Source organism: Lontra canadensis, unplaced genomic scaffold (genome assembly GCF_010015895.1).
Source record: "Lontra canadensis isolate GAN:19392208 unplaced genomic scaffold, GSC_riverotter_1.0 scaffold19, whole genome shotgun sequence".
Lineage (NCBI taxonomy): Eukaryota > Metazoa > Chordata > Mammalia > Carnivora > Mustelidae > Lontra > Lontra canadensis.
Window position 1 is genome coordinate 10,489,250 of NW_022631013.1, and position 26,266 is coordinate 10,515,515.

Consider the following 26,266-nt stretch of genomic DNA (forward strand, 5'->3'; position numbering starts at 1 on the left):
CACCCGGAGTCTCAACTGTAATCTAACCCTGGGGTCAATCTTGTATCCCACATTTCCAGTTCTGCAGCGCAGGTCCAGTCCCTAGTTGCATTCCAAGTGGCCTTCTTCAGGCAGCCTCCCGCCCCGCCCAGGCCCAGTATACTCTGCACCCTGAGCCTCATAACATAGCTGAGCCCCAGGCCTGACCTGCTAGAACCCCTGACATGTCTGAGCTGCATAACAGGGATGGCCACCCCCCGTACCCCAAGGATGAAGTCCAGCCTTCTCACCTTGTATCTTGGCCCTCATGGGTAAAGCCAAGGCTTTCTTGGAGGCCAGCTCTGGAGATGACCATTGACGGGTCTTTCCCTGTCAGGATTCAGCAGCCTCCAGGACTGACTGGACATCCCCACGTGGGACCTGCCTCACTGGGACCCCTCATCCCCCACAACTCTGCCCCTGGCCTCCAGGAAACCTTATCCTCCAAAGCAGCAGAAAGCCCCCACCCCCAGACACACCTGTCTGAGAGCAATACTGCCTCTCCCCATCTCTGTGGAAAGAGTTGTCTCTAAGCAGAATTTCTTCCCTCCTCCAGGCCTTAAGAGGGATCCTTGGAAGAAGGATACCCTCCCCAAATGGGTCTGGTTCAAGGACTCATGAAATGGTGACGTTTAATGAGAACCCCCCACCCTTCCACCCCTGTATATACATCTATAAAAAATTCAAATACAGCAAGTTACCATTGAGTCAGACTAGAAGGGACTGACAGGGCATTAAATACTGCGGGGTGGGAGCAGGGAAAGGAGAGGGTCATACAAAATGGGCACAGGTGGGGGAGTGAAAAGTGTGGGTGCTGGGGGGAGGGGGATGGCTGGGCCCCCCCAGCATCAGGAGCTTATAATCTGATGGTGGCAACAGAGACCCTGGAACAGACAGGAGGCTAGGGCAGGAGGAGAAATTATGGATGTGAGGGGTTCCCCTCAGACCCCCCCAAGGGCTCCTGGGAGTCGCTGGCATTGGAGGGTCCAGCCCGAGGGGCCAGGGTGGGGGTGGGGGGTCTTTGGTGGGTGGGTTAGCTGTGGGGTCGTCCTCCCCTGAGGGACCAAGGAGGGCCAACGTGGTGTGGCAGGCCTAGGGGATGGCAGGCCCGGGCCTGCCGGGGTCTCTACAAATTATGTTTGAAGAGAATGCAGAAGGTCCTCCTGCCCGTGTGCAAAATAGAAACTGGAGTCTGCGGGCTCAGCTCTGGCCTCCTGCTCCTCTGCAGGTGCGCTGGCATGTCCTCATGGGATGCCGGGCTCTGGGGAGACAGAGCAGGGGGCTGTGAGGGATGAGGGTGGGATGGGGGGGTCCCCTCAGGCTCCCCTCTACCACCCAGCCTCACTTGACTTACCAGATCAGAAGACTGTTGGCAGTGGCGGCAGCGGCAGCCAGGGCCAGAGTTACAGGGACACTGATCAATAAGGGTGCTGAGGGTCCTCCGCCGCTGCCCAGCTCCCCAGGGTCACAAATCTTCGTGGTGGGTGGGGGTGCCAGTGAGCTGGTGGTGCTGGTCGTGGTCTCTGGGGAATATGGAGGGAACTCAGGGCCGGGCCGGGGCTGCAGTCCAACCCAGGTCTGGGGGCTTCATGAAGCACACTGTTCCTGCTCCCTGTGTTAGGCAAGTACTGCCTCCCCCGTCAGATAGCCCCTGCTTCCTCTCTCAGACGTGTCCTGCCTCACCCACCAGGCAGATCTTGCTTCCCCATGGCTCTCAGATGACCCTTCCACCCGATGGCCCCTACCAAGAATGTCCAGACAGCAAGGACCAGGACCAGGACCAGCTTCGGTAGGACAGACAGACAGGAGTGTGGCAGCCCGCAGAGTGCCTGGGGTGGAGGCTCTCAGGCTCTAAGTCCTGGGAGGATTTGGAAGGTGGGAGATAAAGCCAGGCAACAGCACAGGCCCCCTGGGGGAATGGGGGCGAGGGGGGGCTTACCCGGGGCCTGGGCCTCAGTGGTGAGGTGTCGTGGCTCCTCAGTCCAGGGTGTGGCATGAGCGGCCACGCTCCAGTCACTCCATGTCCCAATCTCATTGTCCTTGGCCGCCACCTGGATGATGTACTCCTTCCCAGCATAGGCATCTGTGATGGTGTGCGTTGTGCCATCTGACAGCTCTACCTGCAGCCAGACCACAGGATGGGGGTGGGGAGCCCTGGGGGTCAGGAGAATGAGGTACCCCCAGAGGAACTGAGAACACTTCTGGGGAGAAAAGAGTGAAAATCCCCCTGCTGGAGGAAAAGAGAGCTGCCCCGGAGGGAGAAAGAGGATATCGAGAATATTCCCGAAGGCGGGTAAAGAAATCTTGGGGAAGAGACCCCAAGGGAAGGAAGAGGATCCTGAAGGAGAGTAAGAAAATCTTTCAGGAGACCAGAAGCACCCCCGGGAGAACAGAAGGAGGACTTTGCTCAATATCTCAACCCTGCTCAACCCTGCTGTCATCCCAGCTCCCTCCCAGCGCCCAGCCTGAGCCCTGATCTCAGTCTCTGCCTGGAGGTGACAAGAGTAACAGGGTAAGAGAAGAGCTGGTGATGTGCTTAGAAGAAAGGATGTAAATACAGATGTGGAGCTAGGCTGCCTGAGTCCAGGTTTTAGCTCCATCCCCTCTCAGCCAGGTGACCAAGTAACTTAACCTCCCCATGCCTTGCTGGCCTGATCTATAAAATGGCATTCCTGACCTACCTCACAGGAGTAGGGTGAGGACTCAGGCGCATGGGAAGCACCTAACACACTTCAGCCAGCTCTGTTGTCATCATGGGTTCTAGCTCAGAGCCTGGCTTCACAAATGACCCATGCGCCCACCAGCCTGGACCCAGCTAGGCCTCTCCCTCGGGAAGGCCACAGTACGGTAATCACCCTGCCTGAGGCAGAAGGGTGGGGGGGCAGCTCCCAAGCTTCGGGACAGCAGGACAGCTGCTCCATTTCCTCCTAGAAGCATCACCACCCCACCCCCGCCTGGGCCAGCCCTGTTCTGCTGGTCTCCCCCACCCTTCGGGCTGGCCTGCCTGTCCAGCGCCCCTCCCAGTCCCAGGCTAGGCTCTGGTTCATCTCAGCGGCACCCGCTGCCTCATTAAGCCTCCTCGTAAACAGGGGCAGCCGGCAGGGGCGGAGGAGGGGGCTGCTCTGGGCCACGTCTGGCTTCAGGGCTTTGTTGGTCCCTGTTCCAATCTCCCTTCCTGGAACACTGGGGTCTAGGCTACCCACCTGACAGGCCAGGAGTACAAGCATGCATGTGTGTGTGTATTCACGTGTGTGAAGATAGGTCTAAGGAAGCCCCTCCAATAACCTGACCCCTCCCGCTCCCATCTGTGACCTAGAGGAGGAGACACTGGTAAAGGTCAGGGTCAGGGTGAAAGTCATTTAGGGCCCAGAGCTGGGCTCAGTCAGTCCTACTCCCAGCTCTGGAAGATCGAGGGACCCCACAGACTCTCCCCACCCTGGAGTTGGGTCCCAGTTCCTCCTCTGGTCCCGTATACCCTTTAGCCCTCCAAAGATCACCTCTGGCTGAGTAGACACAGAGAGAGCTATAGAGAACAGATCAAATTAGCACCTCATTGGTGGGCTTATGGTGGGCACCATACACTGCTAGAAATGTGGCCCAGGAGTCCAGTGCTTTCCTGGCAGCCATATCCCCTAGCCTCCAGCCCTTCTTGCTAGGTTGTCACTGATCCCTTAATCCACACCCTTAAGAGAATGGCTCCTCACTTGGCAGGAATTCTCTAGTAGCTGGCATCTGCCTCAGAGTCCTCCCTTCAGTCTGCCGTGGCACATGTCACACTCGCCCTCCAGCCTCCCTGCTGAGTCAGGCCAGAGCAGAAGATACAGGGAACCCATGCTGGGTCCCAGTACTTGCCCCGCCTTGTCCCTGCTGAGAAAGCCCCTGCCAGACCTCATGGTACCCATTCCTGTTCATCCTGGCCTACAGCTCTCATTTCCCTCTGAAAATCCCAGTGATGTTTTTCTCTGCTCTCCCCTCTGTACCCCCTCCCGATCATACACCTGCTTCTCTCCAACATAAAGGATCGGGCAGAGTAGATTCTATTCAGAGTGAAAGTCAAGTTCAAAAGAGCCATAAATCAAGCCAACTGTAACGCCAAGAAGCTATGGAACAGGGCAAGCACGCCAGCGGCCATACATGCTCTTACCACAGAGTCCTCATACTCTGTGCGGCTCACATGGGTATGGGGGTAAGTCCTTCAGTGTTAGTCACACACATGTATGGAGCATGGCTGCTGCTGGGGACCACGTGTACGTGTGCATGTTCCCGTGTGTGTGGTGGGCGGCACGCCAGGTCCACCGTGAGGCGTGTGCGCCGCGATGCGCGGGGCTGCTGCCTGTAGCTCGTTAGCAGGGGAGGGGGGCTTGTGAAACTAGACCCTGGTTATTAGCAATGCATTAGGCGCGGGCAGCTGGCCAGGCGGGAGGGACTCCGGACTCCGTCAGAGAACATGTGAGCAGCCTTTGTGGGGGCCAGGCCTACAACCCGGACAGGCACCCTGGAATCAAATTACGTACTTTAAAGGGTAGCTGGAAGGGGGGAGTGAGGAGATGGGACTGGAGCCCAGTGGGTGGGTTGATCCCTGGGTACCAGCCTGGGTTAGCCTGCAGAGCACCCTCACAGCCCCACTCCTAGCCAACAGACCTCATGGGCCAGAAAGAGTGCCTGCAGCACTATGGGCCCAGGGCTGCCAAGGAGAGGGAACCCTAAGTCGGCCCCAAATGCCTGGCTGCTCCTCAGAACGACTATAGCTTGATTAACATCCCAGACCACAGGCTGACCCCAGACCGGCCCTCAACCACTGCTCCATTCCTGGCCTGGGATACCTCCCGACCTGTAAACTTGAGCGGACCCCTCAGTTACATCTGACTTTGGACCGTGACACTAGTCATGGCCTGAACCCATACCATGGAACATGTTTGACGCCACTGCCTGATTTTGACCCCTTGAGCCCTTGAGCCCGTGAATCCTTGAGGACAGAGATGTACTGCCCCTTGTGTCCAGTACAGGCCCACAGCCTGGGCCAGAGTCTAAGAGGGAGATGCCTGATCAGGGTTGAGAGCCAGAATTAAGGAAATGGAAATCCTACCTGTCCTGTCTGCCATCTCCCTTCTGGGATTTCTCCCCATTACCCTGGGAGCCATAAAATAGATGTGTTCCCATCACACTCATGGACATCACAGGGAACACTTCAGGGCTTCAGATCAGGATACCTTCCTGAGTCCCATCCATCCTTCCAGGCCCATCTGATCCCTTCTCCCCGAGGAAAGAAAGTCTCTCTGGCTGCGCCCAGTCTTCACACTGGAACAGCGGCCTGCTGATACTGGTGTATGGACCCCTCCCGTGCCATGCAGCTCTGACTCAGGTGCTTGGGATGTGGGCAGGGCACACACTCACATGTTGCCACTGGTCCAGGATGAGGGGTCGGTAGCGCAGAAAGAACTTGAGAGGAAAGGACTCAGGGTCAGGCCAGGTCGAAGGAGTCTGCCAAGTCACCTCCAGCCGGCGAGGGTTGCTGGGTACTGGTCGGGCTACCACATTTTCTGGAGGGTCAGGCTTCACTGTTAAGGAGACACAGCTTCATTATCTCACTAATTGCTGGGAATTACCCCACTTTGTCAACTCCAGTCGCTATGTCCACCATCTTACATTGCCAACCACCGTCCTAGTTGTCACAGTGGCCACCTCTCTTCTCTGCTGTCAGTTCTGGCAACTACCATTAACAACCGTCCCATTATTTCCACCTCTCACATGCCTGTCACCACCAAGGACTGTCACTACGGTCACTGTCACCAGCTCATGATAGTGATATCCCAAATTTCATCCCATCATCCCAACCCCATGCTAATAATGACTAGCATCCCAATTACTGTGTCTATAGGATGGCTCCACCGTTACCAGCATTACCTCCATTGTCCCCTGGGTCACCCCCTCCTGCACCAGCATCATACACTCCCCTCAAGCTTGGCTTTTCACCTCAACTCTTCCAGTTCCAAACTGAGACACACTCTTCCCTGGAAGAGCCTGGGCTTGAAACTGCTCTTAAAGCTGGTCAAGGTTAAGAGAGAGTCCACAGTTGTGGCAGATCTGGGTTGGAAGTGGGCTGAGAACATGATGGGAGTCTAAGGGCCCAGCTCATGTAGAAACAGTCTGGGGGACCCCAGCCATGAGGGTCTGGCTGGGATGGGGCAGCAGCAGGCAAGGGGTCTGGCTGAGATGGGGTAGGGGAAGGGGTCTGGCTGGGGTGGGGGAAGAGCAGGCAAGGGATCTGGTGGGGATGGAGTAGGGGAAGTCTAGGGATCTGGCTGGGATGGGGCAGCAGCAGGCAAGGGGTCTGGCTGGGATGGGGTAAGAGCAGGCAAGGGGTCTGGTGGGGATGGGGGTGGGGTGAGGGCGGTATCTGTCCCAGTCCTGTCTCCTGTTCTGACACCTCATTCATCACAAGCCGTAAGGAAGCCATTAGCGTGGGGTGGGGGGAAGGCAGCAGCTGCACAAGGGTCTGGCCCAGCCTGCCCCCCTCCCCCTCCTATATACTCTGGGAGCCAGAGAGATGATGGGAAGAGCTGCTGGAAAGGTCTCTTGGCCCTCTCTTGCAGGTAAAGGACGTTCACGCCAATGTTCACAGGTCTATACATGCCATGAACACATGTCTATATGGGCCACACATACCATGCACACATGTGAACTTCCCTCCCGGTGCTCACACACACCTCTGGCACACATCCACTTACACACTCCCACCGGAGTGTGCTGCAGGGACCAACCCCACCCCACGCACCAATGGTGAACTCGTCGAAGGTGATAGCTGTAGCATTGTGGCCCAGGGCATTGCTGACACTTATCGAGACCTTGTACTTGATGGTGGAGAACAGGTGCATGTAGCGGATGTGGCAGCGGTTCTTGAGGGCTGGGTCCTTCTCACAGACCATGATTTTGGAGCCGTGCCTGGGGAAGGGTGAGGCCCAGACACTGTTACCAACATCAGGGGTCAGGTGCGGCAGAGGTTGGGGGAAGGTCAAGCCCAAGGCTGGGCTAGGGTCTGGACTGAGGGCACGGTGGGTGGCTGGAGGAGAGGTGAGAGGTCGGGGTGGAACGGGGTCACAGGCAAGTCTACTCACAGCACAGTCACATTGAAGGTGTTGGGGATGTAGGTAGGGGTGGGCAGATGCCAGCTGCAGTAGAAGCCCTTGGGGTAAGTGTTGGAACGGCAACTGAGCACGGGCTCCCGCGGCGGCACTGAGGGGTGAGCACAGCATGGTCAGGAGCCCCTAGTCCCCTGCACTAGTGTGGGGACAGGTGGGCCCCAGAACCCCAGCTCTCCCCCTTCAACCCATCAGCAATGCCAGAGGTTGGGGAGGGGTGGCTGTCAGCAAGGGTCTGAGGCTTCGCAGGCCGCAGAGAGCCAGATGTTTAATTAAAGAAAAACAAGGGTTATATGAAGAGGGAGCCCCCCCCACCTGCTCAATGGAGGCAGGAACTGTGGGGAACAGGGGGCTGCGGGCCTCAGCTCATCAATCACAGGACGGAGGTGATGTCTGGGGGAATCGGCCCCAGCCCCACATCTCCTGACACGTTGTGTCCATTCACAGAGAAAAACTTTGCAACGGAGGCTGCAGGGTGGGGGGAGGGGTGTCCTGACTGGGTCCTCTGGTTGCTAGAATAATCAGAGTGCACTCCCTGGAGAAGAGTCATCCCAGGCTTCCCCCAGTAGAGATTAAGAAACATAAGGCCAAGCCCGGTGGTTCCCCAGGAAGACTAGCCAGGTGTCTACATGCGTGGGTGCACGTGTTACACATGTCTCCATGACATCAATGATCTATAACGGAATGTAGGTACATACACAGGAGTATCTAGGGCATGGCTCAGACTGTGTGTCCATGTATGACTGACTGCATGTGTGTGCACATGCGTATTGAGAGGAAGCTATTGTTCCCTTGCTGCATACCTCACCCAAGCCCTAGCCCCCAGCTCCATCACAGACCCCTTAAGAAGCCCCTTACTTGGTTAGCAAGGGTAGCAGCAGCCTGCAATCTAGAATGCGGAGTTCCAGAGAGAGATGGAGACCCGCCTGGAGTCACACAGCAAGCCAGGGCTGGGACTCAACCCCAGGATGGGGCTACCCACCTACATGACCACATGTACACACACTTGGGAAGTCCTTTCTGCTATCCAACCACACTTCTTGCTGCTGTGAGCACTCAGCCCAGCTGTCCCACACTCAGGCATTGGATAAGGCGTGAGGACAGGCGGCTCAGGTTCCTGGAAGGAGGCAGCTTCTGTGATCTGACCCAGGCAAGGAATGTCCGTCAGTGGCTCCAGGGACACTGACACCTCCCTCCTATGTCCCCCTCCCCCGCCGCCCCACCCTCTGCCTGACAGGTGGACAGGAAATGGGAGGGGGGCAGTTCAATAAGCCAGGGACTGTGAAAGGGGGAGTACATGTCTATGCTTGTCGAGTGGCCATGGTGACACATGGGGAACTGTGGGCTTTCATCCACAGTGTACACGTGACTGTGACTCTGATTGCACGTACATGTCCAGTGTGTGGGAATTGTATGTGTATCGGGGCTGAACCCCCAGGGCCCAATCTGGCTTTGCAGCAGGAGAGATGAGAGGGTCAGAGAGGCATCTGGGAAGCTTGGGTGTATGTAGCAGCTAGAGTGGGCTACGCTGTGGGCAAAGGTGTGGCTCTATGCCCCACGCCTGCAGGGATTGCTAGAGCCCAGCTGAGACCCCTACAAGGGGCAACCTGCATTCTATCCACTGCTGTCTGCCTCCCCTGGGGAGCCTCCCTGGCCCTGTGTCCATCTTGTGTCTGTTCCATGTTCATCCTGTGTGCCTCTCATATCCCTTCCCTAACTGCCCAGGGACACAGAGGCATGAGGGTGGGGTGGGGGATGGTCAAGGACACAGGAAGTGCCTTGTGGGGGCCTGCAGGCCAGGCCAGAGTTGGCAGCCACCCCAGGAGAAAAGGACATTCCGAGGTCGGCTGAGAAGCCTCCACTCCGCCTCCTGCCACCACCCCCCCTTACCCCCAGCTTCAAAGGAGAAGGGTGCTGGGGGTGGGGTGGGTACTAAAGGCTGCAGAGTCAGCTCCTTGCTGCCTGGGACTCTCTGGAGGGCAGAGCGGGCCAAGGCACTGGACTCACAGGCCCGCTCCCTCCACCAGCCAGCCTCCCCACTGACCAGTCCCCTCCACTCCCCCATGACCATCCTCTCCCGTTAGACCAGCTTCCCCCTCAAACCAGTTCCTCTCTCTGACTGGGCAGGTCATGGGGGACCAGGGGGCCAGGCAGGGCTCTGTCTGTCATCTGGCTACTCCTGCCTGGCCTTGGGCCCTGAGTAGGGAAGGGCTTGGGTTTCCTGACAGGGACCAGGTTTCTCAGAGGGAAAAGGAGGAAAGAAAAACAAAGAAAGGAAGAAAAGGAGTGACTTGCTGCAGCTGGAGCCCAGCTGAGGGGCCGGGTGGGCGGAGGTAGGGGTGCTGTGAGAGACCAAGTGTGAGGTTGTGGGACAGTGTGCGATCAGGCCTGTTATGAGTGGGCTGCAAGATGGGGAAGAAGCTGTTTTTAAGACATGGCAATTGTGAGGCTGTCTGGTAACTCTGAGAGGCTTCATGCATGTGACTAAAATCCTGGGCAAGCATGTAACCATGCGATTGGCTGTGTGTGACTGCAGACTGCATTTGTGTGGGACTCTGGGCGGGCTGTTTGATCTCAGGACCGCCTAGATGGGTCCGGCCTAGGGGCTGAGGCACTCTGAGAATATGTGTAAGTACGCCATCGTGTCTGGAACACGGGGACAGCACAACTCCATACCTGAAACACTGTATGTGAGATGAAGCTGAAGCCTGAACATATTTTTCAAACTGTGGGTGTGGGAAAGTGCCCAGAATTCCAAGTGTGTCCACACGTATGAACTGACCACCACATGAGAACATGTTAGAGGCTGTGTGTGAGCAAAAACTCATACGCGTGTCAGGTCATTCTCTGGGCATACAGACATATTCTTGGATGCCCAGGCATCCCAAGCTGCCCCTTCTGGGGGCTCCTGAAATGCCCAAGTGACTGTGGCAGCCTGTGGCAAGACATCCTTGGGTCCCACACGGGGCCATGTGTGCGTGTGTGCATGTGCCCCCGCTGGCCCAGGGTTTGTTTGTTTTCCTCCTAACTGGCTTGTTTTTCCATGTCCAGCCCACCAAACCGCATGTTTTTCCTCTCATCTCGCCAGCCCGCCTGGGCTGGAGCCCCCAGCACGCACGAGGCCTGCCCAGCGGCCCCGAGAGAAGGAGGGGCAGGCTGCCCACACCCCTGGCCAGGCCAGCTCAGGCTGGGTGGGGCAGGGTGACCCTTCCAGCTCCAGCCCTGCCTGGGCCCCACCCACACTCCTCCTGTCTGGCATCAAAGCCTTATCTCATGACATCTCTTAAGGAACCCCAACTCCTGGCTTCCCAGATGCCCCTCTCCTGCCTCCCACCTGTCTTTTTTTCCCCCAGACATCTTCATCCACAAGCTGCTCTTTCCTTCTCAGCAAACAGGGCTGAGGGGGAAGCAGCGTTGCACCAGGGATTCTGAAGTTCCTGTCCTGATCAGTCAATGCAAATATGTAAAAACTGGACAAGGAACTGTCCATGTCAAATCAGTAAATCACTGATTTGTTTTATCTTAAAACCAGAAAGACACTGAATCAGCAGTGTCTAGTAAACCGAAGGATGGTACTAAAGGAAAGCAGGTGATCCTGTTTCCAGATGTGGGCACTCCTCTCACCATCCTGTCTGAGCAGCCACCAGGGGGTGGGAAGGTGGACTGGGGGAAAGCAGTTCATGGATCAGTCTGGTTAAGGGGACTTTCAATGGGATATTTTTATGGTCAGTTTCCCCTGGAAATAGAAACATGAAAATCTTATATGTTTCAGATAAATATTAAATAATTTGGCTTCAATGACTCACAAATCAGGGGTAACTCTGTCCTATTCTCTGAGTGCTGGCTAGAAGAATAATTTGATATTGAGTGTTGCCAAACCCAGTCTTTTGTTACTAATATAAAGTGACTGAGACAATCATGATTAACGTCCCTTGTTCCTCTGACCAGCTCTTTAGAAAGAAATAAGGTAATGAGAGATAAGTACCTGTTACTAATGCTACAGCCAATTCATGGCCAGCTCTCCTCTGACGGGCAGAGCCCTGGGAGTGGTCAGCACTGTAAAAGGTCTGGGCTCTGGTCACAACAGGGCAGCTGTGGGCATGTCCTGTGGGTACAGACCACAGACATCACTTCTAGACCCAATTTCCCTCCAACGACCTTTCAAAAATCAAGTCATTAGGAATATGGCCTAGGGTCACCAAGGTCTAGCCATCATGGCCAGTCTTGTCCATCCTAAGGACTTCTAGGACTCAAATCGAGAAAAGAGGGGTGTCAAATTGGTCTCATCCTTTTTCCATGGCACTTTTCTGTGTGTAAGGACATGGGGCTAGGCTGAGTGTTCCACTTAGTCGTGGTGGGCCCGGGAGAACTCAGGTAGGTTGGTCCCGTATTTCTCAAGCTGGCCGACAGGGGTCATTCCACCCCTGGCTTGCAACTAAGACACTTGGCTATGATTGCTATCTTTCTAGTTTAAACACAGGAAGGCTCTTCTGTGTGAAAAGGAATATCCCCAACAAAACGTATTTTCACACCTCTTCTAACCCCACCAGTGGGTGAGTGTTTTGGGGATGACCATGAGCAGTCCTTCAGTCTAACATTTCCCATGCTGTCCATGCCAGTCTCCTAACAACAGGGAAAGGGCCTGCTCCCAGGTTGCTCATGTATCTCCTTCCCTCAGCAGCTCCCAGAGAATAAAGAAACCACCCTCAGAAAGTGGGATGCATCCCCCATATGGGGTGAGGCCGGAGAAACGTGAATCTTTGGCTCAAGGAAAAAAGGAATGGAACTTTTTTCAGAATATTCTGTTGGTGGGTGCCTGTCCAGCTGACCCTCAGCAACACTGAGAAGTTCCTCATTCCAACTTCTCCAAACCTTTCTTCTAAATCACATTCACTCACTTTTCCCTCTATCTTCCTGTTGGCTCCTTCTTATCTCTTTTTGTGGCTCATCTCTCTCCATCAACCCTTTCTAAAGTGATGCTCTTCAGGGCCCAGTTCTGGGTCCTCTTTTCTTCTCATCCCAGAGTTCTTACTCTTGGCCATCTTACCCGCTCCGTGTCCTTTCTCATCTCATCCTCAGCCCAGGCCCCAGACCCTCAGATCCACTGGCTACAGCCATCAACTCCCACTGTCCCCCGAGGACCCCAACCCAACATATCTACAGCAAATGTCGGTGATGCCCTAGCAGATCCCTGGCCCATACCTACCGCCCTCTTCTGCATTTATGTGCCTAAGAGCTTTCATTGGTCACTAAAATCTGCATTGCCTCCTGAGGCATCAAGCCAAAAGTGCAGGGGAATTAAAGCATCCCCACCCCCACCCCAGGAGACTCCTTCAACCAAGGATGAGGAGGAGTTACATGAGCAGTATGTAAACTTCTGATCTCCCTCACTGCTCAGAGGGGAGAACTCCCAGGTCCCTGTCCTGCCTGGGCCCTCAGAGTCCCTGCAGGGCAAAGCTGCAGTTGCAGCTCCGTCTTTATTGGTCCCCTTAACTTCCTTTTTCTAGCACTTTCTCATTTCCTTATGGTGTTTCTGCCACCTGACAAATAAACTACTTGCATACACACTCTCATCTTAGGATCTGATTCTAGGGAAATCCGAAATAAGATGACTTGCATACTACTGTCCAAACAGAACACACTATCTTTTTTTTTTTTTTTAAAGTAGACTCCACACCCAGTGCAGAGCCCAACACAGGGCCTGAACTCAGGACCCTGAGAGCAAGACCTGAGCTGAGCTGAAATCAAAGTCAGACGCTTAACTGACTGAGCCACCCAGGTGACCCCAGAACACACCATCTTTTCCTCCACAGACCCTTCCACCTTGCCTCTGTTACAGTGATTGGTAGCACCAGCCATCTTGATTCCCCCTGCTCTCTACGCTCCTGTCCTCTCTACCTCCAATGCACCACCAACTCCTGGCGGTCCAACCAGCCCCTCTCAACTGCCCTGACTCCACACCCTGGTGCCCAATCCTCATCATCTCCCTTGCATCCAGCAACAGCTTCCTTCCTGCCCTGGCACAGCCACCATCCAACCTGTCTCTCTTCACCACCATGAGAAGGATCTCTTAAGGACATGATGACCCTGCTCGTGTCACTCTCTAGCTTCTAGGCTCCTGATATGCCCCATCCTCTCCTTTAGTTCCCTTCCACCACCAGGACAAGTGGCCCTTCCATACCCTCCCAGCCTCTGAGGCCTACAGCTGCACTTAGGTCTCTGTCAGAGGTGACTTTGTCAATGTATCCTCCAAATCTCCCAATCTCCATGCGCCTCCCACTCCAGGAAGTGTTTTTTCTTCCCTGGAGCCTCCCAGAGTGCCTGTTCCTCTACCTGCATAGCTAGCCCCTGTAAGAGTGCACAACGGAGTGGGGTCTCTCCAGCTGAGAGCTGTGACCCTACGATTCCTCCTTCCCAGGCCCCAGAAGGATCAGGCCCTGCTAGCCCTCCTCTGCCCATCTTGTCACAGGGAACAGGATTTCTGGATCTCACAGATTGCCGGTGTGGGGGGGGGGGGGGGGGAGAGATACACGTGCAAAATGCCTGGGGGTCTGGATTCTGTGGGAAACAGTGGGCTCAGAGGTCAGAAGAGGTTAGGAAAGGATCAGAGGGCAAGGGTCAGGGTGCTGCAGCATCCCCGGCCCCAAAAGGAAGAGGACTGGATCTGGGCCAAGGGTCTAAGCCTCACTGACAATCCTCTTTAGTGAACTGTGGGGCTGGGGGGGGGGGGCGGTCAGATGAGGGGTTGGGAGCAACACTTACAGCCCACATGTAGGAGGACCTGGTGGCGCAGGTGCCAAGAGTCACGGTGGAAGCAGGCATAGAGGCCGCTGTGGCCCAGTTCCAAGCCATGAAGAACAAGCTGAGAGCCGTTGAGCAGGTCGGGGGCCAGGTCTGTCCCATTTACCCTCCATGTCACTGCTGCATCCCAGTTTGCTGTCCCACATGGCAGAGTCACATCTGAACCTAGGCGCTCGTACTGCACGTGGGGTACTTCTGTTGGGGGCAGGGAGAGCATAGGGCAAGAGTCACAGGTCACAGCCTGGCCCAGCACCACCAAGTGAATGTGAGCAGATGAGAGCCTATGATGAGAAGTCTAGGCCAAGAGGCTCTGTGTCTGATGGTGTGGGTGTCAGGAGATGAGAAGTGTGTAAAATTTCTCCATGGTTGTGAGTGTCTCCAAATTTGTGTGTGTGTGTGTGTGTGTGTGCGCGCGCGGGCGCGCATGCGTGCGCGTGCACCTGCATGTCTGGGTATTTTGTGTGTGAAAGGGTGTGATCTTCTGTGTGTGTGTGTGTGGGAGAAAGTGTGTGTTGAATGCTGGGAGGGGTTAAATCTCTGTGAAGGCCCAGTTCACCTCCAGTCATTAGGTCCTTTAGAAAGTTTTCTTGACCCCCACGACCCTAACCTCTCACCACCTACAGACCCAGCCCCAATCACTGACATCTGCTACCCAGGCAAGCTGGAGCTGAGGGGACCTGCTTCTGGACTCCTTTCTCTGTCTCTTGTCCCCATCTTTGTCTCCTGTCCTGCCTCTCTCCCTCCCACTCTGGAACCCCTGACAAGCTGCCCCTAACCTGCCCACTTCAGCCATCCAGGGCTCGGGCAGCAGCAGCAGGGAGATCCAGGGTGAGAGCCCTAGAGAACTCCTAGCAGCTATCAACTTTGTGAGACAGGAACTGCTGGGGTTGGGAGGGGTGTGGGGGAGTGCTGGGACCAGAGAGCTCTCTGACCATTCCTCTCCTGCCCCCAGGAGAGGCCTGTCAGAGCCAAAAGCAAACCCCAGCCCTGGCCTCCGCAACCCAGGCATGATGGACTGAACCCAGGAGACTGGAGTGGAAGGGTGGGAGGGAGCACCTGTCGAGAGGCAGCACTAGGTGGGGGAGGTGAATATGACACAGAAAATCGGAGACACTGATCTACAGACAACGCAGGAGAGGCAGGCATGCAGAGCTGGGCGATGTGAATCTAATCTCCTCATTCCTCATCCTGCCCCCCAAGCCTGGAAGGACAGATGCTTCCCTGGTCTTGGCCAGATCTGTGGAATGAGGGTGGGAGGGGAAGAGCGAAGTGGGAGGGGGGCAGCGGTGGTGGGGGGTGCTGCGGGATCCCTCGTTAACACTTGCTTACATCTCCCCTCCAGAGAGCCACCCCGCTGAGTTGGGGGATTTTCAGAGGCAATTCCTGTTAACGAGCCAATTAACTTGGGCCAGTGGCCTCTTAATTAGACTTGTTAACACCACCAGGACTGCAGGAGGTAGGGATCCCCCTATGTCACCAGCCAACCCCCTCCCTCCATCATAGCCCCCTCCCCAGTACTGCTTTTCTCTGTGCTGGAACATCTGTCCCAGTCTGCTACCTCTGTCACCCTTCCTCTGCCAGGATCTCTCTGCGTCAGGTTTCTCCCCCGCTGCTTGCCTCTGTCTTGCCCCTCTCTGAGCCTCTCGGTCCCTGTCCCCTGTCAGAGGAGAGGGAAGCAGGAATCCCAGCCAGCCTTGACCACTCATCTGTGGGGCCTGGGACCAGCCAAACAAAGGATGAACGGCGGAAGGGCGGTGGCTGGGGGCCTTGGAGGCCACAGCTGTGAGGCTGGACCAGAGACTGAATGGGGGCCTCCTCCTGACCAGAGGCCCAGTGTCCAAGGCTCAAGCCATAGAGCTCCCCCAATCCACCAGCCCTAGCCATTGAGCGCCCCCCCCAACTTCCCCTGTCAAAACCTGGAGCTTCCAGGAAACAAGCCAAGCCCCTCTCTGAACCCCCCCCCCACTAGAACAAACTCTGCATCCAGCTGCCTGAGGAGGAGGCTGAAAACTGACCGAAGGGGAGGGGGTGTGGCCACCACAGTCCCAGCGGCAACACGTCAACACTGACCAGCAGCAGCTCGGAACTGACTTGGACCTGATGTGGTTCTTTATACTCTGGGGCAGGTACAGCCACAAGATGAGGAAACAGCCACCCAACAACACAACAAATGGGCTAACGCTCCCTAGTCACCCTGTCTGCCTCACCAAGCAAACAGAAACACAACACAACAACAACGACAAACCAACAATGTGAGGGGAGGGCAGGAATGACAACATGACAACGCAATGACAGAAGACAACTACAGGCCACAATGCGGAGACAGAGGGAGCAACGTGACATGACAATCACATAAGACACACACTGTCACAAATGCTACAACAACACAACAACAGCAATATACACAGTCACGAAACAGCTCCAGAGATGGCAATGATTTAATCCTTTGTCTCTGGACAGCTTTCCTCCCGCCCTGTGGGTGCCCCTACTGATGTGCTGTCCATTTCAGAAATTAAATCAAGCGGCAGGGGGAGGATGGGGTTCTTGGCCTTGACGCAGTGACAAATGCTCCAAAGGAATCAGCTGTGAAAAGGTTGTTAGAAGCCAGGATGAGAGACAGAGACAGGATGAGGTCATGGACATGGAGAACACAGAAGGACAGAGCTGATGGCTCCCTCACACCTGTACACACAGGCTCACATGAGGACCACATGCTGGAAACAGTCCCCTGGGAGTCCTAAGCAACTTCACATCACCACACACATAGGATGAAAACAGTCACCACAAGGAGAACACACACAGAACAACTGTCCACAAGGTCACAGCCACACAAGGACCCAGTCCCAGTTCAGGGATAGTTAACACCTAGTACAAGACGATCACACACATGCACAGGGAGGACATGTCCCCCAGAGGCACATTGACACATAAGGGCACAGTCTCCCATAAGGGAGACAACTGAACAGGGACACAAATATGCAAAGAGACAGAAACAGGGAGAAACTATCAAAATGTCACACAGGGTACAGTCTCAACCACAAGGACAAAGCCCCATGAAGAACACAGTCACACATGAACAATGTCACATGCAGGGCACAGCCCCCAAGAATACAACCCGAGAAATGCATTCGAACAGGAACATGGTCTCACCCACACAAGAACACAGCTTAATGCACTGGGACAGTTATCCACTCTAAGAGAGGCGGACTCACTGCTCAAGCCCCTGGGCACCTGTGGCTCTGCCTTCACCCACCGTACAGAGCAGGGCCCAAGCCAGGGGGAGCAGCAACCAGAGGTCCAAGCAAGTGAGATCAGCACACAAGCTGAAGACAGACTGACTGCAGGTGGGGGTTAATGGGCTGGCCTGGCAGTCCTTTCACTCCCTGCCCACTGGGGAGCAGCCCAGGGGGATGGGGGCTAGGCTTTTTCTGGGTCTCAGTGTCAGTCTCACAAGGAAGAAGGCACAGGAGTCTTGACTCATTGCCCTCCTCTAACCCACAGCCTTGAGGGAGGCAGCGTGTGCTCTGCACCTGGGCCCCAGAAGTGCCCCAACCTTCTCTGCCTCTATCCAATCCAGCCAAGGGTGGTGGGGGGCAGGCAGGACACATCCAAGGGGAGAGCTCCATACAGCTCAGCACTTGTCTGAGGAGTTTCAAGGTCAGACCTTATGCTGATGGAGCCATGTGAGGTGTTGCCTTAAATGCAGTTTGAGCGCTGGTGGTCAAGTTAAGAGGGCATCTGTTTCCCAGCAGGGGGCAGCTTCTTGCTTTGTGGGCTGTGGGGAGAACTGAGCCCTCCCTGGACAAATGGTAGGGGGCCAGTGGCCCTACCGGAGCAATCCCTGCCCCCTCCCACCATTCCAGATGACAGACCCGTCCCTTCCTCAGGATGCCAGCCCTCCCCCACTGGTCGCCCTGCCCGTCCCCACATCTTGTTCTCAGCCTGCCACCTCTGTCTCCACCTTCCCTCTGGGATAAGGGAGAAGTCTTGGCCTCTGTCTCTCTCAGTGCCTTCCACTGCACCCCCATAAACCCCCACTTCAAAAGAAATCCCCTGGCAGCCCCCAACTCCCATCCCACCTGCCTGTACCCTCTACCCGCACCCACTCCAGTAGGAAGAGGAACAGCTCATCAAGCCAGAGACACCATCAGCATGGGACCGCGTGGAGTGACTGGAGGACTGTGGGTAAAGGCAACATCAGTGGGTCACCCAGAATATCAGTGTCATAGGACTCACAGGTGTGAGTGACAAGCCAGAACGTGCCAGGGTGTGGTCTTGGGTGGATGCACACAGCTGTGTCACAAAGGGCTCATGCTTGGCTTTGGGTGGGGGTCAGCAGGGAGCACCACCCCACCCCCCAGAATCCTCTCCTCCAGTACTCACCCTGAGGACTGTGTCTCTGGGCGTAGACGACGGCAGTGGCAGCGAGCACAGCACAGCAGGCCCACGGGACAGGAGCAGCCATCTGCTGGGAGAAATGGGGGTGAGGGGGTGTGGGGGGAGGGGCAGCATCAGCCCAGGCAGGAACCTCCTGGGGAGCCCCTCCCTGTTCTCAGGCGAGACTGGGTGATTCCAGCCCTAGGGCTAGGTATCTTGACCCCAAATGCCCTTCTTAATGGGGCTCAGGATTCTTTTTCAAGCAACAGAAAGCAACATTATTGGCATCTGGAGCCAAAGGTTTGCTAAGATGGTAGGAGGCAACCTACAGCGGTTTGTTGTTCGATAAGGCTGCTAGCTGTAGGATGTCATCAACCACGGATGAGTTATAGAACACTGGTAATGCTACAGCCACTTTAAAAACAAAAACCAACAACAATAAAAAAACTTTACTAGTGAGGTTGGCTAATTAGCTCTAAGCACTGCAACCAAAAGAGTGATGTTTGAACTTAACAGGAGGTCTATACTTCTCCAAATTGCCTTGAATGGAAGGTCCCCTGCTGTGCTTCTGGAGAGAGGGCCTGAAACCCCGATGCTCTAAAGCCCCTCATATCTGCAACCCCCAGCCCCCCAGCCAGGCCTTGCCACTGGCCTCTGGGATGTTCACAGCAGCAGGGTACCAAGGTCAGATACTGCTTTTGCTTCAGTGTACAGTGACCATGAGAGTAGGCGAGCATGTCACATGTAACTCCTTGTCAGGGGCCCCAACCCATCCTTCACCCCAGACACATGCCTCAGGAGCCTGAGACCCACAGCCCACATGTGCATTGTGTCTACACACACCTCTGCAGGTACACAAAGCACAGTCAGGATGTCCCCAGAAGCCAGGCTGGATCCAGGGGTCCCCTCATCTGCGGTCCTGCTTCGTGGGGTAGCTCCAACTGCTTGCCCCCCACTCTACCCCAACACATGATCACACCCAAGGGCAGAGAAGTAACTATTTCCTGCAGAAAAAAAGCCTCAAACAGGACTCTCCTACCCCAGTGTGAAGACAGAGGGGGCCTGTCAACCAGACAGAAAGAGAGATCCAGAGTGGAATACTTCCAGACACTCAAGCAGAGTAAGTGGTACTATTAGGGATACAGCCTGACGCACAGCCAAGACACTGTCCAAAACAACCAGACAGAGTCCCAGAGAAAGAGCTGCATGCACAGCTGGAGATACACTAGAGATACTTCGTGAGGCACTGTCAGGTAAAGCCAGATAAGCGGGTAGCTAGGACCTGATAAGCAGGCAGAGGCTTGGTCAGAGAAAGACTGACACACAACCAAAGGGTCCACCAGAAAATACTGGAAAAGGCTCGGCCAGATGCAAGCAAGACCTACCCCCAGAGAAAGAGCAAGAAACCCAGGCACAGAAACCAGCAGCGACATAGCAAGGGGGCTAGAGACACTGTCGGAAACCACACCAGAAAAACTGCCTGACACACAAGCAGAGAAATACCAGAGAAACTGACAGACACAAACAGGCATCCACCCAAAAACACAGCTAGAAGGAGAGCCAGAGCCAGAGCCAGATGCTCAGTCAGGAAGTCTCTGCACCACTAAGAACACTGCCAGGGACACTCAGACGCACAGACACACTGCCAGACACAGCCAGAGACACTGTCAGAAACACTGCCAGACAAACAGCCAGACATACAGCCAGAGAACTGCCAGAGAAACTGCAAACAGAGCTACAGCAGGGAGGAGACAGATGTGGGTGTCAGCCTGTAGCAGTGAGTGTGAGAGCTGGGAAGAATCTGACTTCCGGGGGCTCCTTTACAGGACGGGGCTCCTGCTTGCCCGTGACTACACTGAGCCCTCACCAGGCAAGCCCTCCCCATCTGCACCTGGCTTTCTCTAGCCACAGCAGCAGGTGCGCCGACCACCCCTCCCTGGCACAGCTTGTCTCTCTAGGCCCAGGTGGCTTTGGCTGTCCCTCCCACATCGGTGACTCCCAGGGCTTCAGCTACCACTTGGCCTGGCTCCTGCTGACCCTCAGCCACTCCCCTATCTTCAACTACTCCTCAGGCCTAGAAGGTTAAGACAATGGCCAACGTCATAGTCCCATAGTCCGAGAGCAATGGGGCCAGGAAATGAACCCAGGGACTGAATTCAGAGGGAGGGAAGGAGGAAGGAGAGGGAGAGAGAGAGGCAGGCAAGAGGCTACAGGCCTACCTGGTTCCCCACCTCAACCCCTGCAGGCAGCTCTCAGATGCTGCCCCACCACCTCTGCTATCTGTCCCTGCCTTTGTCCTCACAGCTGGGAAGATACACTACCTCAGTGCCAGGACCCACTGCCTACCACAGGGGGCAGGAACCAGGGCCCGCAGAGGCAGAAGGGACCAAGGTTCGATCTAGGACCCAAGAGGGACCAGGGTGGCCCTCTGTTCCCAGCTCCTTCCTGGTCCCAGTTGGGGGTGCAGGGGCAAAAAGACAGCCTGGCATGAGTGTGCACGCACGCACACACACACACACACACACTCAGGCCCCCTCAGGGGGAGGGGTGGCTTCTTCATCAAAGTCGCCTCCATCAGCCCGATGAGTTACTGTAAGGGCCGGGCCCTGGGCCAACGGGGCTGCAGCCATGGGAGACGGGCGCTGGCAAGAGCGAGAGTGAGTGCTGCAAAGAGTGGGGGATGGGATACCGAAACAGACACCGCATGGCTGGGGGCACCCAGCAAAGGCAGAGACCCAGGGAGGGGGGAGCAGAGAGGCAGAGAGAGAGGGAAAGTCATGAGCCAAGACCCAGGAGACAAGTAGAGACCAAGATAGGGAGAAATGGGAGAGGAGACCCAGAAAGAGAGATGGGAACCACAGGGGATGGGCAGAGATCCAAGGGCAGAGGAAGGGACAGATCCAGAGAGGGTCTCTGTGCCCATCCTAGAGCATCTCTCTAAGCCCACCCACCTCCCCCAGTGCAGAGGGAGGATGGTGTTGGTGCAGCCTTCCTGGAGGCTACAAGTCTTCTCCCTGGAGACCCAGAAGTGCAGCCCCCAAGGGATAAGGGAAGACTAAAACCCTACCCTACCACACCCCATCTCTGCCCCTGCAGATCCAGAAAGCCCCAAGCCAATTTCACTCTTCCCTTCCTTCAGAGTCCCAGCTGGGTCCACTCCCAGGTAGGGAAGCTGAGGCCAGAGGCATCCAGGCTCTACCTCCACCCTGCCCTAGCTCACCTCAGGCCACCCATCCCAGGGCAAAGAGCATCTTCCCCAGGAATTTTCCAAGTCCACACCCCATGGCTCTGGGATAGACCAGGAGGATAAATCCCATGGCCTCAGATAGGGGCCATGCAAACTGGCTGAAGCTCTCTGTAGACCCCTGCACGGGCCAGCCTTGCCGCTAGCCCCAGCCCCATGATGAGGAGGCAACAGAAGACACTCTACCAACAAGGAAGGGGGCCAGTACCTAGCAGCCCACACTCCTGTTAGCACAAGGAGCCCAGCACCTCTCCTGACACAGAACCTCACAATGTCATCATTACACACATACACAGGTGATGCATCAAGAGACAAATCCTGGGCCCCCAATTTCCTGTCACTGTCCCACTGTGACACAAAGACACCATTACACAGTGAGAACAACACCCAGTGAAAATGACACGGGTATAGTTGACAATGGCACACAGGGTTGCTAACAGTCATTACAGTGAAATGACAAATAATGACACCAACAAATGGGACAATGATACCTGTTGACACGGACACAGTCACAGTGACAATAACCCCAGAATAAAAAATGCAATGAGACTGACAGTCACACAGAGTAACAACGAAGGTGCATCCTCAGTAACAACAGGGATGCGGACAGTCAGACTCAGTAACACGGACAGTCACACAGAATAACAGCAGCCCACAGTAATACTGGCACCACAGAGGCTGGCAATCACTAGCAGGGACGCTGGCAGACACAGTGACAGGCTCCAGCTTAGGGACCTCAATTACTCAGTTTCTAAGTCTGGCTTAAGATCTAGTGCCCAAGACTCTTCTCGCCAGCCCCAGCAAGGTCCCTGGTGCCCTGTGTCCCCAACCCTCAGCCCTTGCAGCTGAAGGTGCAACCTGAAGGAGGGGGGGTATGAGTTTGGAGAGCTCCTATGTATCCCTGCAGAAGGTTACACAGGCCCAACCCTCAGGAATCCCTACCACACCCAGAGTCAGAGTGGGGGGTTCTGAGCACCACTGGCTGGGGCCTAGCTCTAACCATGTGTGAGTGCTGGTGTGTAACAGTATGTTCTGACTTCAGGGCATCCACCGGCATGGATGTGCTGAGGGTCAGGTAGGCTCAATCTGGTCTGAAGGATGAACAGGGAGGGCCCATGTGGTATGCCCCAAAACTGAAATCCAACCAAAGTCACTGGCCTGCACTACCCACCCAGGGTCTTGGACCTGGGTGAGGTCAGGAACATTTGGATCTGCGGGAGGGCACCTAATCTATGGCATGGCCACAGCTTCTAGTATGCCTAGGTAACGGACTCCATAATCCCTCAGTGTGAGGGAAAAGACACTTTGTCCTAGGGCCTTGCCCCCTTCCCTCTCCCCACATCAGCTATAGAGGACCCATCCTGAGAAAAGGCAAGGACACAGGACAGGAGATAGCATGGACTAAAGGACTCAAAAATGTGGGAACTCTAGAGGCCTCAGACCTGCAGAGGAATTAGGATGGAATAAGGGAAAGAGATCTTCACTTGGAGGTGGAAAGAGAAAATGAGAGAGCAGGGGCAGAGACAGAGACAAGGATGTGGTGGGCAAGGAGGAGCAGCACTGGCTGAGGGAATGCCTGGGAGAGACAGTCAGGGCTGGCTGGAAGCTCCAGGAGGGGGAGGAGAGGCTGAGACCAAGAGGCCCCCAGATCCCACCAGGCCCAGGCAGCCTGGACAGCGTGGGCGGTGGGGGTGGGGGCAGAGGCCTAAGCAGTCCAGAGGGTGTGTGTGTTAGGGGGTGGGTAATTTGCTGAGGAGGGAGGCCTGGCCCCTGGCAGCTGGCCCGGCAGACCCCCCACTGGGGAGGGGGTGGGCCTGGGTCAGGGGCCAGCTCCTGGGGCTGGGGCTGGCTGACCGCTGTGCAGGCTCCCATTCCCTGTGGTGTCTCTACCTCCTATCTCTCAGTTTCTTGTCTCTGGCTCATTCTCTCTGAATCCACAGCTGGCCCTCCTCTTAGCTATTGATGCCCCCACCCCGAGGGACATAGGAGTGCCTGGGTTTAGGATTCAAGCCTTATCTCCTCCTGGGCTACCACACATTCACGACTCCAGGGTCAAGCCCCAGTGTTCAGGGGAAAGGACCCCACCCAAATTACGCCCCTGTCTCTCCCCATAGAAGGGGGCAGGAGAAGCTCAGCACCAGTGGGAGGGGGGCCAGGAGGAAGGCAGGGGGAGCAGTCCCCCAGCTCTAGCCGCTGGCTGAGGTTGTGGAAAAGGAGGCGGCTCAGTGTGAGTGAGTTGGGGGGGGCGGGTATCCGCACCTGCTATTGTGACCTCCACAGCCGGAGATGGGGGCCTGGGGGGGACAAGATTCCAGTGGATTTTGGCAGCAGCCCGGATTCTGAGTGCTCAAACCCCCCACCTCCAGCCTCTTGCACTGCGGGGACCCTGAGATCAGCATGTGCGTGCCCTTCTGCACGTATGTGCAGGCATGTTGTGGGGGGAGCTGGGGGCTTTCCCACGATGGGCCTGGGTGGGCCGCGGGGAGGTGCCTGGGGGAGGCAACAGTCTGAATCCCACAGCCCATGTCCCCGATGTGCAGCCCTACCTAGGGCCCCGCATGCTGCCTGGTGGCCTGGCATGGGCTTGTCACACACATACATATATGCAGGCCTGGGCTTAAGCAACCCTCTAGGTGCAAAAGGTCTGGGCTTTCTCCCTCAAAAGTCATCTGGACGAGCCCCCTACCCTTCAAATGGGGAAGATGAAGGAGCAGATAAGTGCATATCTTCCCTTTGGGCACATGGGCTCTGCACAACTTCACAGAAACTGGTGTGCAAGCACCAAATCCCCTAGCCCCAGTCCGAGGTCTCCTCTGGCTTCTAGAAGAATCGGGAGGACCCCTCTACCTAGAAAAAGGTCATGTACCAGTCAGGTTAAGTTTGCAGGGAGTGGGGGCTGCTCCTCTCGGATGGAAAGACCACTGCAGCAGGAGGTTAGACATCTGGAGGAACTCCCTCAGTGGTAGGGGATGGGCAGAGCAATAGGGTTGAATGAGACTTCCCTTAGCTGGTGGGGTGGGGGGCATCCCGCAGGAACAGGGCTCCCAGCCGATGAGGCAGGGCCAGAAGGAGGCTGCAGGCCCTCCATGAAGAGAGAAGGATGGACAGAATAGCTTTCAAGACTTGGGGGCTGGGACAAAGACCTATTTGCCCAGGATCTCTCACTATACCCCAGCACCCCACCCCTGGCCCCATTACTGCTATGGGGCTGACATGCCCTCAAAGGCCTATGCTTGCAAGCTTGTGTACACACACACACACACACACACACACGCATGCACGCACGTACCGCATGCACCCAGGGGGGAGGCAGGGGCAGCATTTCATAGGAAGCATTGGTTTCTAACAAAAAGAACTGAAAATGGGCTTTCTGACAGAGCTCAAGTTGAGTGGAGGGAACAGAAATTTCGCCTGTCTTCATGTAACAGTGTCCTCTTCTCCCTGCCCCCCTACCCTGCACGCACACTGCATACACTACTGAGGAAGCTTCTGGTCTGCTGGGCAAAAGCAAGCCATCCTTCCTCCCCCTTCCTCCCTCCTCGCAGTGGGGAAGCCAGAGCAATCTGTTCCTGATGGGTAAACACAGGCATGAGTACGTAGACACACAGGCTCACACACACCCCAGCAATTCAGGGTCACAGAGCACCCAGGGCTCACTTCTCCCCAAGATGTAGCCCACACGTGGATTCTCACTACCACCTGGCAGCACTCTCCGAAGCCCTCCCCACCTACACACACACACACACACACACACATACACACACACAGCAAGAGCTTCATAGGCACAGGCCAGTGGCCTCTCACAGACACTGGCACTCAGAGTTCACCACCGTGACCACACATCTTGGCCTCCCACATGGACACCCACTGCCGCAGCTTCACACACACTGTGTACACACATGTACTGCAGTCACAGTCACACACACAGACTCTCACACGTGCTCACTTACAACAGTCATGGGCTCACATATGGATGCCATCACACACTCAGAGCAGTCTGTCTTCCACACAGATTCCATTGCACCTTCAGAAACACAGAGTCCCCCAGTCACCCTCAGCCTCTTGCGCTCCTACATCAGGCTCTAGATACACACTCACAACAGTCATTCCATACTGGGACCTCAGATGGCCCAAGCTGCACTTGGGGGGTGGAGGCTAAAGCTCAGGGTGGCTTAAGGAAGGAAGGAAAAGGGAAGAACGAAATTTCTCGGCCCCTAAAAAGCAAGTAAATAGGATAATTTCCTAGATGGCTCCTTCCTCCCCTGACCCTGCTTTCCCAGCATTTGGGAATAAGCAGAGAGAGATCCAGGCCAGATTGAGGGGTGGGTGTTGGTGGTGAGAAGCCCCTGGGTGAAGAGATGGTGGCACTGGTAATAGCAGGAGCCAGAAAATCCCCCAAAACCAGCCCACTCCCCAGGCCCCTCCTGCCTCCCCTCAGCAACTCCTCTTCTCCAAGATGAGAATCAGCAGCAGCTCTTAGCCTACCCACCTGCTGTGTGATCCCGAACCTCTTCAAAACCTCTCTGTGCCCACAACTATCTAGAGTGCACCTGCCTGTCAGGCCTGGCTGCAAGAGGCAAGGTAAGGAGAAGGAGATGTGGCCCAGACCTTGACCCCCAGCCCCTGCCAAGGCCCTGTCATCACTGTCAGGCCCAAAGAGAGATGGGGACAGCATTGGCCAAGCCAG

General features: G+C 55.8%; 1 protein-coding gene across 4 annotated transcripts in view; it reads right to left on the reverse strand.

Moving 5' to 3' along the window:
- Positions 1 to 633: 633 nt before the first annotated feature.
- The window catches only part of CNTFR (ciliary neurotrophic factor receptor), a 37,780-nt gene continuing 12,147 nt past the window's right edge, over positions 634 to 26,266 (reverse strand). For 2 of the 4 annotated variants that reach the window (XM_032860421.1, XM_032860418.1), the window contains 8 exons: positions 18,342 to 18,423; positions 13,920 to 14,153; positions 7,134 to 7,251; positions 6,794 to 6,960; positions 5,413 to 5,576; positions 1,958 to 2,138; positions 1,373 to 1,541; positions 634 to 1,279 (listed from right to left, as the gene is read on the reverse strand). In XM_032860421.1, coding sequence (XP_032716312.1) covers position 1,279; positions 1,373 to 1,541; positions 1,958 to 2,138; positions 5,413 to 5,576; positions 6,794 to 6,960; positions 7,134 to 7,251; positions 13,920 to 14,153; positions 18,342 to 18,423 — 1,116 coding nt within the window. In that variant the 3' untranslated portion in view covers positions 634 to 1,278. Of the gene's footprint in view, positions 1,280 to 1,372; positions 1,542 to 1,957; positions 2,139 to 5,412; positions 5,577 to 6,793; positions 6,961 to 7,133; positions 7,252 to 13,919; positions 14,154 to 18,341; positions 18,427 to 26,266 lie in introns of those variants that run through there. The other 2 variants (XM_032860419.1, XM_032860422.1) reach the window with 2 other exon arrangements.